General features: G+C 40.8%; 2 protein-coding genes across 4 annotated transcripts in view; one reads left to right on the forward strand and one right to left on the reverse strand.

Moving 5' to 3' along the window:
• The window catches only part of LOC124134291 (guanylate cyclase 32E-like), a 152847-nt gene extending 139597 nt beyond the window's left edge, over positions 1 to 13250 (forward strand). For all 3 annotated transcript variants that reach the window (XM_048392142.1, XM_048392141.1, XM_046499029.2), the window contains 7 exons: positions 241 to 418; positions 2410 to 2550; positions 3061 to 3184; positions 6137 to 6380; positions 7493 to 7591; positions 9815 to 9906; positions 11391 to 13250. In XM_048392142.1, the coding sequence (XP_048248099.1) occupies positions 241 to 418; positions 2410 to 2550; positions 3061 to 3184; positions 6137 to 6380; positions 7493 to 7591; positions 9815 to 9906; positions 11391 to 11852 (1340 nt within the window). In that variant the 3' untranslated portion in view covers positions 11853 to 13250. The remainder of the gene's footprint in view (positions 1 to 240; positions 419 to 2409; positions 2551 to 3060; positions 3185 to 6136; positions 6381 to 7492; positions 7592 to 9814; positions 9907 to 11390) is intronic.
• Positions 13251 to 15271: 2021 nt separating this feature from the next.
• Positions 15272 to 20083, reverse strand: part of LOC124134293 (guanylate cyclase 32E-like) — a 44233-nt gene continuing 39421 nt past the window's right edge. The window contains exon 21 of the mRNA XM_048392143.1: positions 15272 to 18337. Coding sequence (XP_048248100.1) covers positions 17645 to 18337 — 693 coding nt within the window. The 3' untranslated portion in view covers positions 15272 to 17644. The remainder of the gene's footprint in view (positions 18338 to 20083) is intronic.

The following is a 20083-nucleotide window of genomic DNA, read 5'->3' on the forward strand; positions in this document are numbered from 1 at the left end:
ATTAACAAAAGATGTTTTAAATAGTTTTCGATTTGAAAAAAAATACTACCAAAGTGGCACCATTAGGCTTTCGTAGTAAACAGCTGAAGCTGAATTATAGAGTTTTTCGTTTTGAAGAATCGGAATCAATTTTACTGCGAAGGCCAATTGTCCCCGTTTGTGGAAAGGTATTCATGGGGGCATGCTACAGAGAGTTGGGTGTCACGTCCCGCGGTGCTCATATTGTGTTTCTATCGACAGAGGTCGTACAACGTGTGCGGCAGCGCACCCCCAACAAGCCATTCCGTCCCCCCACAGACACCCTCAAGTGCCAGCCCTACATCATTGAGTGTATGCGGGACTGCTGGGCCGAGTACCCGGATGTCCGACCGGACTTTAAGATGATCAAACAAAAACTTCGGGTCATGCACCACGGCCTGTGAGTTGTCCATACATCGTCGTCGTTGTAGTAGTAGAAGGAGTAGTTGTAGTTGAAGTAGTAGTAGATGTATACGTAGTAATGGTAGTAGAACTAGTAATAGTAGCAGCAGTAGTAAAATTCTTCTTCTTATTCTTATTATTATTAGTAGTAGTAGTAGAAGTAGTAGTAGTAGTAGTAAAATTAAATAATAATAGTAGTGGTAGCAGTAGTATTAGTTGTAGTAGAAGTAGTAGTAGAAGTAGTAATAGATGTATTCGTATGGTAGCAGATGTAGAAGTAAAATTATTATTATTATTTATATTAGTAGTAGTAGTAGTAGTAGTAGTAGTAGTAGTAGTAGTAGTAGTAAAATTAAATATTAACAGAAGGGGTAGTAGTAGTTGTGGTAGAAGTAGTAGTAGTAGTAGTAGTAATAGTAGTTATTGTAGTATTAGTATTAGTAGTGGTAGTTTTATGTGTAATTGTTGTAGTAGTCGTAGTTGTTGTAGTAGTCGTAGTTGTAGTAGTAGTAGTAGTAGTAGTAGTAGTAGGTGTAGTAGTTTCTTCAGAAACCCATGCTTGCAGTCAAGGACTATGCTTGTCGTAAGAGGCGAATAACAGGATCGGATGGTCAAGTTCGCTAACTTTGTTGATGCATGTCATCGTATCCCAGTTGCGTGGATCGATACGAATGATGTCAATCACTGGATTGTCTGGTCCAGACTCGATTATTTACAGACTGCCGTCATATAGCTGGAATCGTGCAGAGTGCGGCGTTAAACAACAAACAAACAGACATATTGGCAGATGATCTCATACCGCCTGTTATTGGAGAAATATTGTCGACATAAATACATATTTCCATAAATCAACCAAGATGAAGTGTTGATAACAGATAGTTTGACACTACTACCAAATATGTTTATGTACATCTGGAAAACGTCAAACAAACAAGTAGTTATATGACTATTGTGCAAACTGGCAATTGTAGGTGAGGTGAGGTGAAATGGGGTTTAACGTCGCGTCTAAGATTATTGCACTTATATAGCGACGTGCATGTACGTGTGTGTGTTTGTGTGGCTGCTTGTACTAGTCCGGACTGATGCCGATTTATAGTGCTAGCACACTGAGATACCATGCCGCAGTTTTAACATGAATACCCCACTCAGACACAGTATACTGACTCTGAGCCGACCAGTCCTTGTTTTAGCCCCTTAATGCCGAGCGCCAGACAGGCTAACAACAAGTACCATCTTTTAACGTATTTTGGTATGACGCGGCCGGAGATCGAACCCCGGAACTTCCGCTCTCCTGGCGGACGCTCTACCACAAGACCACGGAGGCGGTCGGCAATTGTAGACAGACATGTGACAATAATATTCATGTTCAAAATGTTGGTTAGAAATAACAGACATTTTATGTAAGCAGGAAACGTGCACACGGTCGTACAAGTTGTAGTAGTAGTTGTTTTTATTACAGGTGTAATATGTTGTAGTACTTGCAGTCGCATTTGTAGTAGTAGTGGTAGTCGTAGAAGTAGTAGTCGCGTTGTAGTAGGAGTAGTATTCGTAGTCGGAGCGGTAGTGGTAGTCGTAGTAGTAGAAGTCGTAGTCGGAGCGGTAGTAATAAAAGTCGTAGTAGTCATGGTACTCATAGTTGTACTTCTAGTTGTTGTAGTCGTAGCCGTAGTCGTAGTAGTACTAGCAGTTGTCGTGGTAGTCGTAGTAGTTGTCGTACTAGTAGCAGCAGTCGTCGTGGTTTTCGTAGTAGAAGTTGTACTAGTAACAGCTGTCATCATTGAAATCTTAGTAGATGTACCTGTTGTACTAGTATCAGCAGTAGTCCTGGTTGTTGTACTTGTTGTCGTAGTAGTAGTCGTAGTTGTTGTGATTTCGTTCGAAATTACATGTATTCGTGCAAGCGGTAACGTTTAGTCTCCGTAGCAGCTGATTGGGTGATTAGAGTACTGTGTTTGACCACTGGTATAACTGCCATGTATATCTCCACAGAAAGAACAACATATTTGACAATATGTTGGCGTTGATGGAAAAGTATGCAACGACGCTGGAGAAGCAGGTGGCGGAGAGGACGGTGGAGCTGTCGATGGAGAAGAAGTTGACAGAGAACCTGTTATTGAGGATGTTGCCAAGGTATGTGAGTGGATGAGTGAGTGGGTGAGTGGTGATCCTGGTGAGGTAATAGGGATTTTCACCGTTGTTGCCATGGAAATCGGGGACTCGAACCCTGGCGGTCGCCGTGACGAACGAACGCCTTGACCATGAGGCTACCCTACCGTACCAGATGACACAGTGACTGTTGACTCACTCTTTCCGACAGCTCACAGATTGGTTTATGTCTTCCTGTGAGAGCCCCAATCCAACTACCAATACCCAGCTTCAGCAACCACTTTGACCATTCGATTAACACTGTTATGATGCGAGGCAAGAAGGGACAGTGACCTATGACCCTTTATTAAAACCTTGTTTGATCGGGATTAACACATGCAAAGCAAGGTTCCGACACTAATTGGTTAAACATAAGAACATCGGCAATCAAAGGGAATCCCAGGAGGACTTATCCTAATCCCCTTGTAACAGCTGAAAAGAGGGCTGCGACTTGTTTCCGTCTTAGTACGCAATCGATTCTTCATTGTGTTCCAGGTCTGTAGCGGATAGTCTCAAGCAGAACAAACCAGTCATCCCTGAGCAGTACGAGTGTGTATCAATCTACTTCAGTGACATAGTCGGCTTCACTTCGATCGCGGCTCAAAGCACTCCGATTCAGGTATAGCACAACCTTTGCCTGAAAACAATACCTGCCCAGAGTCATCAACTAATTGTTTCACGATGTTTTGTGTCGATGGCTGAGGCAAGAAATAAAAACAACCCGCCAGGGTTTAGGTGGCTAAGAACCTCATCTGTATGAAGCCATTCTATGCTAATGGTGTACAGTTCGTTGGGTTGAGTATAAGTCCTTTGTATGAAGCCATTCTTTATTGATGGTATATTGGTGGTTGGTGTATGATGAGGCCAACCGTTTTTGGTTGTTGTTGTTTATATTGGGGATTGTGCAAGGCTGTGGTTGACCAAAGATCAGTTTTTCCCGAAATATGAGAAAAATGTATTTTCAAGTTTTCAAAAATAATTAATTATATAAAAAAACAAACTTTTTACATATTCATTACGGTCAGAAAGCCTTTTGAGCCCAAATGTCTATTATTTCGTTTCGTTGTTTAATTCCACTTTTGTTATATTTGATTTCGTTTCCTTTACCATTTTCCAATTTCCATATGTACCAAAATGGCAGCCTCTAGCCAGGAGTGTTAACCATGTGCTTGACCAACAGAAATACATTTTTGTGTGTCTAAAACAGCCTTGGCGTCCTATATCCATCACGAACCGCCCATCCCTCGCCCGTGCATCCAAGCACCGTGTTTTCAATTACAAATGTATGCTGAAAGAGTTGTTCCCGTTACATCCTGGGTGTTGTGAATATGAAACCGGTTTTGCTCCCTCGATCTTTCAGAGAAATAAAGCCCTGGCTTAAAATTAAATGGTCTCAAACAATCCTCTCCCCCCACACCAACAACCCCTGAGAATGTTACATGATCGGACCAATCGTATAAGTCATTAGTAAGAAGCCATTCTGTATGAATGGTTTATTGGTAGTGGTGTATGTTTCGGTTATTTTCCTCCGTTCAACGTAAGGGGGGAATGTACAATTTATTTTCATGCAATCGAAGCCAAATAATGTTTCCAAGACTACTAACTGTGATTGAAACCGGGTGTACATTTCATGCGAGATTATCATGTGAAGTCCTAGTTACTGTTTTAGCATGATTTCATTTGAGTCCTTCGTCCTGACCCTGCCTGAAAGTAGGCACCGCGATTTGTGTAAGTACGTAGTTCATCAATCTCATTAAATTCAGACCTTAGTTCTCGCTATCGCTAAACAAAGATCTGATGACATCCCATTGGGGGTCACGTCAGAACGACCTATCATCCGACCAATCAGAGCGTCGATTACCAGATTATGAAAGTGACAGTCGGAATGTGATTTCTAATCATGCATCCTTGAAAACTTTAACACGGGGTATTCCGAACGATAGTTACGGGTTTAACGACTGAATCCATACAATCTAGACCATCTATCAGCCATTCTAGAATGTTCTTTTGTTCAGGTTTCAAATTTGTAATCAAGAATTTGTCAAAATATGTTTCAAAGCGTAGTCGCCAATATGAAATTAGTGCCGTAACGCACGAAAAAGCTGCCTTCTGATTGGTCATTCTATTGGTCGGTCAAAGAGATTGGTAGTTCATAAAATGTATATTCTAACTCTCTTGTACATTTTAACAAATAACCAAACCTTAACCAAGGTTCGTGTTTTAAATGAAATGGAACTATACTTGAAAACTGAAATGTGTTTATGGAACTGATATTGGATAAATGTAATATTTCATATTTATTTCAAAATGAAATACGCATAAAAGTCGTCTTAATTATATGACATGCTACAAACTGAATATATAAACATGTCTAAGCAATTCTCAAATATTTATGATAACATTAAAATGTATCGTATATTTTTATGCTATACAATGTGCTGTACAGAAAAATCAGTTTAATTTGCATTTACTGAATACCGTGACATTGTCCAGATTAACGAAATTCCGGATTAACAAACCACTGACACTAAATAATGTCCCGTTTATAATTATCATTAATTGTCCGATAGACGAGGTTTTCGAATTAACATGGTTTGGTTGTCTCAATATTCCCGTTATTTGATGAAATAAGACTATAACATATGTGCAGTGATAAATATGAGTAATTATTATTATGTTAATGGATATGACCTACGAACCGTCCTGTTTGGTAACGTCAGCCTAGACGAAGAAATACTGCTGAATATCGTTGACTCTGTACATCATTTCTTCTCTATGAGCAAAAGATTTGTCTAAGCATGCACTCTTATATAAATCTCACAAACAACTGTTTACCCTTGATGTACCATATATGACTTAATACCAAGTCTATACTACTTTAGAATTATACTACTGCTGCTTGTTCGAATTTTGTCGGGGAGAAATATTTATATAGGCCCTGCCTGTTTATCAATCCCCTTTCACTGTACCAAGTGGAAATAAATATTGTTTAAAAAAGTATGAGTGATAGTTGTGAATATGTACACAAAACTTATTTCCAATAAAATCTCGCCTGGTCTGACAGTCGCAAATATTGGTAAGAGGTGAGCGAGTTTCAGCGCCACTTTTCGATCAGTGTAACATTGTGTCCAAACTTATTGCACTTATATAGCGACGTGTGTGTGGTTGCCTTTATTAGTCCTGACTTATTCCGATTTCATAGCGCTAGCCCACTGAGATACCATGCCGAGGTTTAATATATACCCCACTAGGACGCAGTATACTGACTCCGAGCCGACCAGTACTTGTTTTAGCCCCTTAATGCCGAGCGCCAGACAGGGTAACAACAAGTACTGTATTTATACCTTTTGGTATGACGCGGCCGGGGATCAAACCCCGGAACTTCCGCTCTCCGGCCCAGTTTCATTTAAAAAGTTCCAATTCAAGCAGATGATAGACCTTCAACTTAGTAAAACCCTCAGAACGAGTATGCTGTTGAGAAACCTAGAATCGTCATCGTGGCGACACTCTTCACATCTTCATTAGTTAATAATAATAACTGTCTCTCAGATATTAATCATTCAATACACAGGTGGTGCACCTCCTAAACGACCTCTACATCGTCTTCGACTCCGTCATCGAGCACTACGATGTCTATAAGGTAGAGACAATCGGCGACGCATATATGGTGGTCAGCGGTCTACCAATCAGAAACGAGGACAGACACGCAGGGGAAGTAGCCTCGCTTTCACTTCACCTGCTCAGCCGAATCAAGTCCTTCCGGATCAATCACATGCCAGAAGCTTCCATCAGAATTCGTATTGGTCTTCACTCGGGTAAAAAACTGTTGTTGTTGTTTTTCTGATGGATGTGGTTCTGTCACATGAAACGATCAGTTTCTCTCTTCTGATAGCTAACTCCCACGAGCTGAAAACTTCATCCTGTCGTCACCAAATTTAAACAGAGCTAATATAATAAACTCGTTAATCTTTCCGTGAGACCTTCCCATTTAGACATAGCGTGACGCCATTTATGGAAGAGAACGTTTCTTTGATTCGATAAAAGGAAATCTCGCCTTTCAGTGTTGTCATTTTATTTCTTGAAAAATTGTCGCCGTGGTGTTTTTTGATAAATCGTTAGCAATAAACAGACTTAAATGTCAGTTACGAGTTTTTGAATAATGTTTTTCTTCGTTTTTTTCAATGACACGTGTCGTGACACTTTAATGATTAAGCCTTTTGAATGCATGAAAGAGAAGTAAGACAACCCAGTGTCAAATCTTCTGAATACGTTTTAACTGAGGAGTTTACATTTAGTTTCTATAGTTGGAATCCATGAATACATATTGATATAACACTTGGTCTGTCACATGAAGAGTGTCAAAAAGAATGAGAACCTTTACATGGCGTTTCCACACCTTTCTCACTAGCACTTACTTTTTTCAAATAGAAATTTGGTGTGTGGCGGGTGCTTATACTAGAGCAGGACATGCTTATCTTTTTAGCGAACACCTGGTGTCATCAATGATTTTCAGTGACCTATTTATATAATTCACATCACTACTTTGCCTTTAAGCACTGTGGAATCTGTGTCGGTGGATATTCGAGACTGTTTTTTCTCTGGCGTTGACGTTTTAAAAATATTATATTGATACACTCGAAATAGGATAACTCGAAGTGATTGCAACAGTCCCCACCTCGAGATAACGAGGTTTCTCCATATTAGACAACATTCTAAATGTCATGTATTTCAGCGTAAACCGTGCGATGTGGTAGGCTTGGGTTTGAACCGTTCACTGGTAACGCCTGAGGCCCGGGTTCAATTCCCACATGGGTACAATGTGTGAGGCCCACATCTGGTGTAACAGCTGGAAGACCACTAAAAGCGATCTGCACCTGCGCTCGTCTCTGCGGTGTCGTTGTTTCATTATTACCGTCTATATCCCCAGGGTCGTGTTGTGCCGGCGTGGTGGGGCTGAAGATGCCACGGTACTGTCTGTTCGGGGATACAGTCAACACAGCATCAAGGATGGAGAGTACTGGCGAAGGTAAGCCTAAACAAATAGCGCTAGGTGTTCCTTAAAAGCCTTCGTGACCGGCACTTGAGCACACCGCCACCATCAGGCCGACCATTACAGACACCGACGTGTGGTCAGTCATTGGTCATTGATGAGTCTGCCAACACTTTCCTTAACGTTGTTAGAGAGTCAGTCGGCGGATGGGTCAGACTGTTTGTTCTCTGGTGTTGACATTTTGTGTTTACTTTGTGATGAGATTTTAAATATTCCTCTATAACATATCACTGACTTGATCAGCGAACAGCTGATTACATGTTGGGGGTATACTTCAATAAATACTGTTACAAAGTAGACATAATTTATGGATAACAGCTTCTTATTTTACTGTAATGGCGACGTTTCGGCATAGATCCTTATACCGTTGTCTTGCAAGGCTGAACAATGACCATGGAACAGAATATGTATAGAAGGTGGAGGATTAACAGTAACAACAATTGTTAAAAAGGGAGATTAACACGGGTACGTTTGACAATGACAACATAAGGGTAGTGCTGTAACAACATGATGGACGGAGAACACATGATGAGGAAGCCAATTGATCAGGATAAAGTATACATAGGTGGAGTGAGACTTAAGGATATATACTTGCAAAAATGGGCATCGCATGGTTTAAGTTCAGAAAAATGCAATTATTACAAGCTTTTCAAGACAACAATTTCCCCAGAATACTATTTGTTTGACATCAACTTTAAAAGGTTTAGGATAAGTTTAGCACAATTTAGATGCAGCTCTCATGGACTTAGGATCGAAGTAGGCAGGCATAGAAACATAGCCAGAGAATTGAAAATATGTGAGCAATGTGATTTAAATGTGATTGAAGATGAGTTTCATTTTCTGTTAGTTTGACCAAAATACGACCACCTTAGAAGATAATATATTGATCTACCTTGTTATGTACATCCCACTCTACAGACATTTACAACGATCATGTCAACAACTGATAAAGATACTCTAAAAAATCTATCAATGTTCATTTATCATGCTATGTTAATTAGAATTTGACCTGTTAAACGGATTTGTAACCACTCCCGAAAACAGAATTGTACTATGGGCCCGAGGCCTTTCAGTATGGAATAAAACTTATCCTATCCTATCCTAACACATGACGAGGAAGCCAGTTGATCAGGATTAAGTATACATAGGTGGAGTGATTATTGAGTTCATAGTAAGCGGATGGGATGAAACAGCCTTGATCTCTGCTGATTGATGGCTTGTGGAGGCGAATGTGGACTACTTCTGTTAGCTTTCTTTTAGCGAAGTCATGGAGGTTGTTGGAGAGGATTTGCACATTTCCTCAGCTAGTACCCTATGTTATATACTCAAAGCAGTGTTCAACCAAACTCACCCAAATATTCTCTGTCAGGCCCTGATAAGTTAATTATTACATTTATTTCCTTGTACTACAGATGAAGAAGTAACAAGACATGCCCCCTTCTTTCTGTACTTGATATAGTCCAGCTGTCTCCATCTGAATCACATCTGGCGACAGTTAATGTAGTGAACAGTTTGTTTACAAAAATATAACTCCGTCTGCCTCACATTTGAAAGTTTGGGCGAAGTCTAATAATTAATACATTGTATCCTAATTTCATTATGTTAAAGAATGTTCACTGTCTTGTTTGGCTAAAAAGGAAAATGTTTCTCTGCGCGTCACATGAAATCTTAAACCTCAGTCAGTTATTTTACCAATAAAATATTTTTAAATTTCCGCGTCATATGAAGCAGACTTATACATCTTTGTCAACTAACATTGTATTAAAGGACCGAGTTAAATCTGCGGTTAATGTTAGTAATTCTCTGTAAAAAAAGAAGTGTTCCTCCCTCATGACTTGTTTTCAATAAAAATACAAAAAGACCTACCGTCCTTCTCACTTTAAAGAGAAATCAACAGTGACACTAATACAAGGCACAATGAGGTCACACGTAAAGAATAAAGCTTTTTTGTAAAACTATAAATGTCTTCAAATGCTGACGATTATCGAGTTCGACCGGGAATTACCGATCTAAATCTTTATCGTGAACCTTAACCAATATAAATGTCACATTATTGGTTTGCCAAAATATCCCCATCCACCCCTCGTAGTATGTTAAGGTCGGTATTCTCCGGTATCTCTCGGAAATGTTCGGTTTGAAAAGGTGTATTGGCGCTATCAGTTGTATATTATTAACCTTAATAATGTTATCCCTTGCTAGCAATGAAGATTCACTGTAGCCATCAGTGCAAGGACAAGTTGGACCATCTCGGAGGGTACTGTCTGCAGGAGAGGGGCATAGTCAGCATGAAGGTATTTTTCCAGACACAAGGCCGTGGCACGGGTGGCCCAGTAATATAAGGCGTCGCAATTTGCTGTGCAGAGTTGCGTCCCTTACACGTGCTGTAACATATGATCGTGGGTTCGAATCTCAGATTTGCCCTGATGAGGAATCAGGTTTACAGCACCATACCTGTACTCGTGGCTTCATTGGAGTGATACACGTTCAAGATATTTATGACTTTGGGCTTTCATCCGTATTAAACTTACTCGCCGTGAAATACTGAAATATTGATAAAAGCGGCGTAAAACTTTTCTCACACTACTCCTACAAGCAAGGGATCCTGTGCTCAGTTGAACGGACAGTCTTAACACGCCTGATTATACTTCGAGTGCAAGGAGCTAAGAGGAATGACGGATTATCTGTCCCGAGTGAATGAGTGGTATTGATCCCGAGGGACCTACAATATTCATTCGCGAGGGACAGATGATCCGTCATTCCTCGTAGATCCTTTGTTATGGTCGAAGTATTAACAGTATTAGGTTAGTCTGTATATACTATACACCATTGGTTCAGGATCAAAATAGTCATTTTAGTTAGGCGTGGCCCTTAGCAAATGTTGAGTGGTATATTACCCACTGGCATTTTGGCAGGAGAGAAAATGAAGAAACTATGAGTGAGTGAAATGTCAACCCTACGCAGAAGGCAGATTATTGTTCTGACGTTATGTTATCGATAGTCTAGGGGTTAAAGCGTTCGATCGCCACGCCAATTTCCCCGGGTCAATCTCCACATGGTTACAAAATAGTTTTGCGTTCGTTGTTTCACGCCGCACTCAGCAATATTTCAGCTCTATGACAGCGGTCTGTAAATAATCGAGTCTGGAGCAGATAATCCAGCAATTGAGATCACGAGCATCGATCTAAGCAATTGGAATACGATGACATGCATCAACCAAGTCAGCGAGCCTGACCACCTGATTTCCGTTAGTCGCCTCTTACGACAAGCATTGTCACCTTTCACGGCAAGCGACCGCCTCCGTGGTCTTGTGGTACAGCGTCCGCCAGGAGAGCGGAAGGTTCGGGGTTTGATCCCCGGCCGCGTCATACAAAAAGACGTTAAAAGATTGTACTTGTTGTTACCCTGTCTGGCGCTTGGCATTAAGGGGCTAAAACAAGGACTGGTCGGCTCGGAGTCAGTATACTGTGTCTGAGTGGGGTATTCATGTTAAACTGCGGTATGGTATCTCAGTGAGCTAGCACTATGAATCGGCATCAGTCCAGACTAGTACAAGCAGCCACACACACACATACACGTGCATGCACGTCGCTATATGAGTGCAATAATCTTGGAAGCGACGTTAAACCCAATTTCACCTCACCTAACCTTTTACGGCAAGCATAGGTTACTGAAGACTAATTCCAGATTCAATAAGTAATGGTGTTCCCCACAGTGATATTGTTGGACTATTACTTAAAGCGGCGTTAAACCATACCAGCCCACTCTTCTGTTTCAGGGTAAAGGGGAGCAGAAGACGTACTTCCTGACCGGCGAAGATACAGCCCATCGAATACGACGGATTTCCGAAGAAGCCATGGGAAGAGATGGACGCTGTGTGTCAGTTGGTAACTTAGACTATGGGGAGAAGCCATTCTCAGACCAGAGCGTTTACAGGAACAGCTATCTCACCCCAAACGCCAACCCCACACACAGGAACTCGTGTCAGGGCGACCGACTTCCGGTGACACAGGAAGTGAACAGCGCCCCTGTCGATCCGGATAGTTCACTCGAGGAACCCGGTGAGACCCTTCATCTTCTGTCCGCGCCGGACGCACGGGAGATGACCGTTGTTTATCAGAATGGCGGACGAACGGACACTCGCCTCGGACGGTCATCATTGAGCTGTGATGACATGTCGGTCAGCAGCGGTCATTCCATGGGCCCCATTATATATTCAAGGAGCAACAGTCGAACGTGATCAGTACACTTCAACCGTTTGTGTTCATTAATCCACTGTGCAGTACATACTTCTTTAAGAGGATATTAATAATGACGTTATGAGGAGGACAAGTTATTGACTTATTGAAGGTATTATATACACTGCTGCCCAGAGGATCATTCCCCTTACACGAGGTCCATACGCGTAAGGGGAATGAACTTATGGACAGTAGTGTACTTGAGGTTCTTAAGCATTTGAAGGTACCCTCTACTCTTGTTATGTTGTACCTAGGGATTTTAATGTTAGCCACTCCCTTTATCTCAAAACTTCGGTTTTCTCGAAGATAAATGTACTCCCTTTTACCAAGGTCTGTTATTGATGTTCTCTAGGATGTGTACATACTTCTTGACCCTCTGAACGCATTGTCACAATAGTGTTCACCCTGTCTGCTTAAAGCGAATCACGAGATTGATTTTTATATATTTCTTCTCATTATAACAACTTTGATTGTCTTCACTACCTCTTTATTATGCCACGTACACATGAACACTGCATGTGTGTATGGAATGCCTACAGACCCGTGCAATAACAACTAACCCAAAGACAATCGAAGCAAGCTTGGAACACTTTGCTAATAAATATCCCATAATCCCACCAGTGAAAACGCAAATTCCATGCGAGGTCAAGATGGCCACTGAAGTTTTTTTTGCATGTTACGAGTCTCTTCGATTACACGTGGTATTGTATAAACTACAAATCGGACAAGTCTGACGAAGAAGGGATTTCAGGTCATGATTCACGGAACACGTTTCTGGATTGAATGGTACTGCAGCGCCAAAAGACGGTAGTGCGTTTTGGCGATGTGTTCTGGATTGTAGTCATGATATCTTTATGCAATGCAAACTTATAGGTGATTTGTTCTGGATCTGTGTTGTCGATGTGAGACATGTTTGATGTTAGACGCGGTCAGACAGGATGGTGTGTTCTGACGATGTCTTCAATATATGTGTGGTACTTCCGGGTGTTGACGCCGCAAACCAGGTGATGTGTTTTGGCGATATGTTCACAGTGTTCATAATTATTGCCCGAGAATGATAGAGAATGGTATGTTTATGCGATATGTTAAAGTTGTTAATAATCATTACCCACATTGGACACCGACTGTCAGAATGATGAGTTTTGGCGATGTGTTTAGGAAGATGTAATTCATAATTGCACATGTTGAATGTCGACAAACAGAATGCTGCGTTCTTGCGATGTTATCCCCTACTGCGCACGTTAAACGCCAAGTTACAGAGAATGATGTATTCTGGTGATGTGTTTAGTCATAAATACCTGTGTGTTCACAACAAGTATTGCAATGTTTCAGCTGTTCGCATTTAAATCTATTATGATGTTGATATTTGAAATATTTTGAGATTAAATAATTTTCTTGCATGTGTTTGTTATTCGTCTGATATTTCTGATGCAATATTCACCCTCTCACGTTTATAGCACCTACAGTGAGTGAGTACTTCGTCAAAGAACAAACATGTATCACGGCAACCTGTGACGTAACGGCAAACCAGTGGTCGATAGTGTGACAGTATTGATATCAGTTACCTCTACATTGGCGGTAACGGATTATGTCCAGTCAGTGTCTTAACATAATCCACACTAATCCTGCAGACAAACTCATATGACCATGTGATAGATTCCCCTATATCCCAAACTCTTGAGACACAGTGGAAACTCGAAATCCATTTTCTCTTATAGTTAGGATTATTCGATTGATATTCGGTATGACAGTGACTTCGAGTTAACAAGGTTTCACATAAAATAGCCTATGTTGATATCGCAACGAAATGGCGCATTAGGAAAGCTCGCTGTTTATATGTCTATGTCTCAAGATACCCGTTTTTCATGATACATCACTGCTTCTGTCTTAATTCCTTACAAACATTGTTTTTTTAATTTGTAAATTATTCGATTAAACAAAATAGCGGTACATAATAAAATATATATATACACACTTCCACTTACTTCAAAGTTGTTTTCCGTAAGAGGAAATTGCGTATATCGATGCTCATGATATCAATCACTGGATTGTCTGGTCCAGACTCGGTTATATACAGACCGCCGTCATATAGCTGGAATATTGTTGAGTGTGGCGTTAAACAAACAAACAAAGTTGTTTGGGGGACTAACGCCGCTTTGAACATTATTTCCTCTCCGCTTAATGCGGGAGACAAAGGCCGATGAGACTCAAGTCGGACACTTATCACTTTGGTTCAACCACTCTTACGGTTCTCATCAACCACGGACAATAGACAGGAGGATATCCCACACAAATAATGGACAGTGAATTCCGGTGAATCGACAGTTCCTACCAGATAACGGTTCCTTTTCGCAGTTCTCATTGGCAAAGTCTTCTTGAAGGATGCGGCTTCATTATTCTGCTACGTTTTCATGAGTGGCGTCTTGCTTAACGTCATCGCTCAACCATCAAGAGGGGCGGAATATTGTGAAACTCAGTGTACACCAGATATACGTGTCTTCTTTATTATATAAGACAGGTCTGGTTCGCGCGTTGATAGTTATATCAACTCATACATACTGGGTAGACTTTGCTTTGTTGTTCATGTGAGTATCATATGCATAAGAAAACAAAGTCGCAGAATAGATAAAAATTAACATTAATTTCCCTTAATTAACGAACAGACAGTTTGAGCGTGCTTCTGACGGAATGAGATAATATTATCAACGTGTTTCCTGCTTCCTGTTCAAAACTAAATGGATGTGAAAATTTCCTCCTCTGTAGCCCATTAGCAGCGCATGAGATTGTTATCTCATTATAATCAAAGACTTGTTTTTTGCGTTTCATAAAAACCCCTGCAACTTAAATATATCAATGTGGCATACATTCCACAGAATATAATGTGTGAATCAGGTTCGGTGACGTTAATACCCGCGAGGCGAGTTAATGGGAACGTTCTGCATATTTTCACCATTACTGCTCAGTTTCTGCCCGTGGGATAGAAAACTCGGGTATTGATCGACGCCCAAGTCGACGTTTTGTTCCTGGGTTCTATCCTAATGTTCTGATTCATCTGGAGTATTGTGCTTGGCGATACAGGAACCCCCCATATAGCACAATACAGCGTATGCGAGGTCTGTGAACCTATTGTACGTTGTCAAGCCTCTTCCATTTTGTTGCCGCCACCGGAACCATTAGTGGTAATCTACCTCGTTTCCCAGCTGTGATGATGCAGTTTAGGAGTTCGGTCGAACGGACATTTGTTATCGTTTTGCGGTATGGTATGCAGATAACTATATCAAATTTACTTTATTGCGAAATTTCTCTTAAGTCAATGGTCACTCCTAACTGATTTATAAGTTGGAGGACGAGCAATGCCACTTCAATGTATCCGTAACTATCGTATCGTAACATCAGCCTATTCTATCCGTAACAATCGTTGTGTAACGTTATGTCAGTTTATTTATGACAACAATCACAACGTAACATGAACTTAGTTTATCCGTAACAATCGTAACGTTAACTCAATTTGTTAATCAACAATCGTACCTTAACACATCAACATTTCAGTTTATTCGTAACATAAATATCTCAGTTTATCCGTAACACTTAAATATCTCAGTTTGTCCATAACACATATGTCTCAGTTTATCCGTAACACTTAAATATCTCAGTTTGTCCATAACACATAAATATATCAGTTTTTTCCGTAACACATATATATCTCCGTTTATCCGCAACACATACATGTCTCGGTTTATCCGTAGCATATATGTCTTTGATTATCCGCAACGCATCTACATCTCAGTTTATCCGTAACACATATATGTTTCAGTTCATCCGTACCACATCTATATCTTAGTTTCTCCGTAACACATATGTCTTAGTTTATCCGCAACAAATACATCTCAGTTTATCCGCAACAAACACCATATAACCACAATGCATTCTTTATCGATATATTACACCCTTACCGTAAAACGTAACTTCAGAATATTCGTAAATATAAAACGTCACCGCAGAGAATAACCATCTCAGTCTCGATTATCCGCCGAAACAAGGAAAAATAGCGGTGAAAATAATGAATTATGAATGCACCATTGATGACACCTGGTGTTCGCGAGTAGGGCAAGTCTGTCCTGTCTTACCGACATCAGCCATAACTCACACAATTGTATTGAAATGTAAGCGTTAGTTTGGTGCCTGACGCCGCCCCGTGGTACAACTGCCGTGCAGAGGGGCTACAGTGTATCCGCTACAAAAATAGTGCATCCGTAACAAATACAGTTACTGTGGTATAATCTCAGATCTTCCGTAACAATAAATACATTATGATATCAGTTCTTCCTTGACAGTTGCAGCATGACCTCAGTTCATCCATTGCAAATTCACCTCAGTTCAGGTGTAGCGTCATATCATCAACGTAACAGACACAGTGGAAAACGTCATACCATCAACGTAACAGGCACAGTGTAACGTTACATCATCAACGTAGCACAATGTAACGTCATATCATCAACGTAACTGACACAGTGTAACGTCATACCATCAACGTAACTGACACAGTGTAACGTTACATCAACGTAGCACAATGTAACATCATATCATCAACGTAACTGACACAGTGTAACGTCATATCATCAACGTAACTGACACAGTGTAACGTCATATCATCAACGTAACAGACACAGTGTAACGTCATAACATCAACGTAACAGACAAAGTGTAACGTTACATCATCAACGTAGCACAATGTAACGTCATATCATCAACGTAACTGACACATTGTAACGTCATATCATCAACGTAACACAGTGTAACGTCATATCATCAACGTAACTGGCAGTGTAACGTCATATCAACCAACGTAACACAGTGCCACGTCATATCATCAACGTAACACACAGTGTAACGTCCTATCATCAACGTAACTTACAGTGTAACGTCATATCATCAACGAAAGAGACACAGTGTAACGTCATATCACCAACGTAACACAGTGTAACGTCATATCACAACCTAATAGACACAGTGTAACGTCATATCATCAACGTAACAGACACAGTGTAACGTCATATCATCAACGTAACACACAGTGTAACGTCATACCATCATCGTAACACACAGTGTAGCGTCATAACATCAACGTAACACACACAGTGTAAAGTCATATCATCAACGTGACACACAGTGTAACGTCATACCATCAACGTAACACACAGAGTGTAAAGTCATATCATCAACGTGACACACAGTGTAACGTCATACAATCAACGTAACACACAAAGTGTAACGTCATACCATCAACGTAACACACACAGTGTAACGTCATACCATCAAAGTAACACACACAGTGTAACGTCAGCTCATCTGTTCTAGTCATGCTGTAGCCACAAATCAAATGTAACGCATCGAATACACCTACAGTGACATTCTCAGGTTAACGCCATGTTGCAATTCAACATGTAGAAAATCCATACAATCCTAGAACATCCTTAACATGGAATGAAGTTTACGTGTTTATCAGACCATAACAGACTCAAGTCTTTGTTAGGCATTTAGTTGGAAGAACATGAATACATGGCACTTTCTATGGGTAGCATCTTTTTTATTCTTTGTCATGATGTTAGTTCTTGCTCCTTCATCAGGTGAATGATAAGGTGAAGGAGGAGGAAGCAGCTCTGGAACATGACAAAGAATAAAAGATGTTGCTATTAATAAAACGTGTCATGCATTCACATAACGGACCTGATCTGCTAAAAGTGTCCTGCACACACGAGTATCCTTAAATACAGAACATTAAAATGAAATGTTATCAAAGAATGTCATCATCAGAAAATTTAACTGTATTCGGCTGTCTGGATCCGGACGAGTTCGTGTCCCCTGTCGTGCTTGAATCCATGGACCCCTCCTCTTTAAATCTCCCCATGTCGATCTGAACCAGAGGTACCGCGGTGCACTTCCGGTCTGAACTCCCGATGTCTGCTGACGAAGTACCGCGTGACGAATGGGAAGAACCGTTTGTTTTCAGGAGGTAGGACACCCTGGAATTGTTGGAACCACTTGGTTTGAGACTACCAGACTCCTTAGATGAATTAGAACCATTCGTCCTCAAAATTGGTAGAAGCCTGTTCACAGGTTTGATTTCAGCTTGGTCGAAATTTGGTTGATATTCTGAGACAGTGATTAGATGACTGCGACCGGAAGTGCTCGCCTCGGCTTTCGGCAGGGGCTCGCTCCTTGAACTCCCGTCGACCTGTCCTGGGAGGTCAGTGCGGGGTTGGAATTGGGGTTTCTTCTTCTCGAATATGAGAGACGGCCTGAGACAGGGGTTGAAAGACTTGGTGTTGAAGGCGGCGATGCTCTCGGGCGGCTGAGGGGTGTCTTGGGTGTCGGAGGTGTCTGGGGCATCTAGGTGAACACCGCTGTCATCTGAGTTCCGGGTTCGCTTTTCGCGAACCTTCTTGTCTTCGCCTAGCAGCCAATGCGTTCTTATCTCGCCTTTACCCTGTAAACAGAACCAGGCGAGTGTGGACACCTCACATTAACACGAAACATCGTAAATTTAATTGCCGCTTTGGTGTGTCAAGATGGGCTACTTAAGAACCGATATTGTAATATTCATTCTACATTGAAATCAGGTGTCAAGTCAAGGACTTGGGTGTTAATACATCGATCTATCGATAACTTACATTACGTCGTATAAAACAATGGTTGCCGATAACCAATTAGACCTGTATGTTTTCGAGAAAAGAACATTATCAGATGCTTTTGTCATTCACTGGTACACTGCACGCAAGCTCTTCGTTACAACAGCTTATCAAATATGATGAAATCTATTCAGAACACAAACGACTTAGTGAAACATCAGTTAACAATACACTGCGTCGCAAAAGTTAGCATCCCAGTTTGCCCCGATTATGTTTCTAAGTTTGTCAGCACCATACCCGTGCTTGTGGGTTTCATCAAAGTGATAAAAATCAAGACCAATCTCATGAAAATCAGATCGAAGTTCATGTCAGAACGACCTTTCGCGAACTTTGACAACCCACTGAAACGACTAACAAGATGTCGACTTCAACAAATTAGAAAGCAGCTTTCTCGAGCTTTACGGCAATCGTTTCAACCTGGTGACTTCCATTTCAGACTATGCTTGAAAAATATGTTGAAACAGTTTTCGATTAAAATTTTGAAAACTGAACAAACGAAATTTCCGGAATGCCTAATATATGGTTGCGATTGTACGGCAGTGCTTCCCACGTACGGTGCAACGCTTCCTCCGTTCAAATGTTTATTCCGGGAAGCGAGAGATAGATGATAATTTTGACGGAATCAGTCGTACAGGCCGTAAGATGGATTTCACCAAAGTGGTAAACGTCTGAGACCTGCATCACTTCAATTCCTCCCACATAAAGCTGACACGCCGTGATATAATTTGAATACTGTTAAAAGCGGCGTTAAATCCAACTCACTCACTCAAAAAAGTTAGCAGTCGCTCATGTTTCGGCTTATCTTCAGGTAGAAAACAGTAGCATTCAGTGTGGTTAGATTTGAGGTTGTGACAGCAGACTCACTTCTAACAGTTAATCATCAGGTTAATGTTAAACATAATTACAGATCACGACTGTCTTCTGGGTTTATGCAGTCACCGTGAAAAACTATACTGGCATTCAAGTTCACGCATCGAAGTTCGAGACTGAGAGATAATCATTCAAAAATGTATTACTGCTGGTCATTTTAACCCAACTGGGACATAAGTACCATGTCAAAATAACTAAATCTTATTTCATAATAAAATTTGTTGAAAAATATGTCAGGTTATAATTTTTTGTCACTATTTCTGTTACCTGTCACCCCTACTATGGTGGATGTCATGTTGATTTTCAAACCATGACATCGTTGACTGAGTGCGTGAGTTGGGTTTAACGCCGCTTTCAACAGTATTCCAGTTATATCACGGTGTGTTAGCTTAATGTGTGAGGAAAACCCAAAGTGATGCAGGTCTCAGACGTTTACCACTTCGGTCAAACCCACGAGCACGGGTATGGTGCTGACAAACCTAGAAACATAATCGAGGCGAACCGGGATTCGAACCCACAATCATAGGTTTCTGGCGTGCCCAAGGGACGCAACTGCAATAAGTGCAGGATGTTGCAATAGAAATCATTAAATCTATAGAGTGATATTTGATCACTTCTGTATTTTAAAACCTTCAATAGTATAAGTAATTATTCTTGAACTTGAAGTAATAATT

The sequence above is a fragment of the Haliotis rufescens genome, unplaced genomic scaffold (assembly GCF_023055435.1).
Source record: "Haliotis rufescens isolate VD_foot unplaced genomic scaffold, xgHalRufe1.0.p SCAF_11, whole genome shotgun sequence".
Taxonomy (NCBI): domain Eukaryota; kingdom Metazoa; phylum Mollusca; class Gastropoda; order Lepetellida; family Haliotidae; genus Haliotis; species Haliotis rufescens.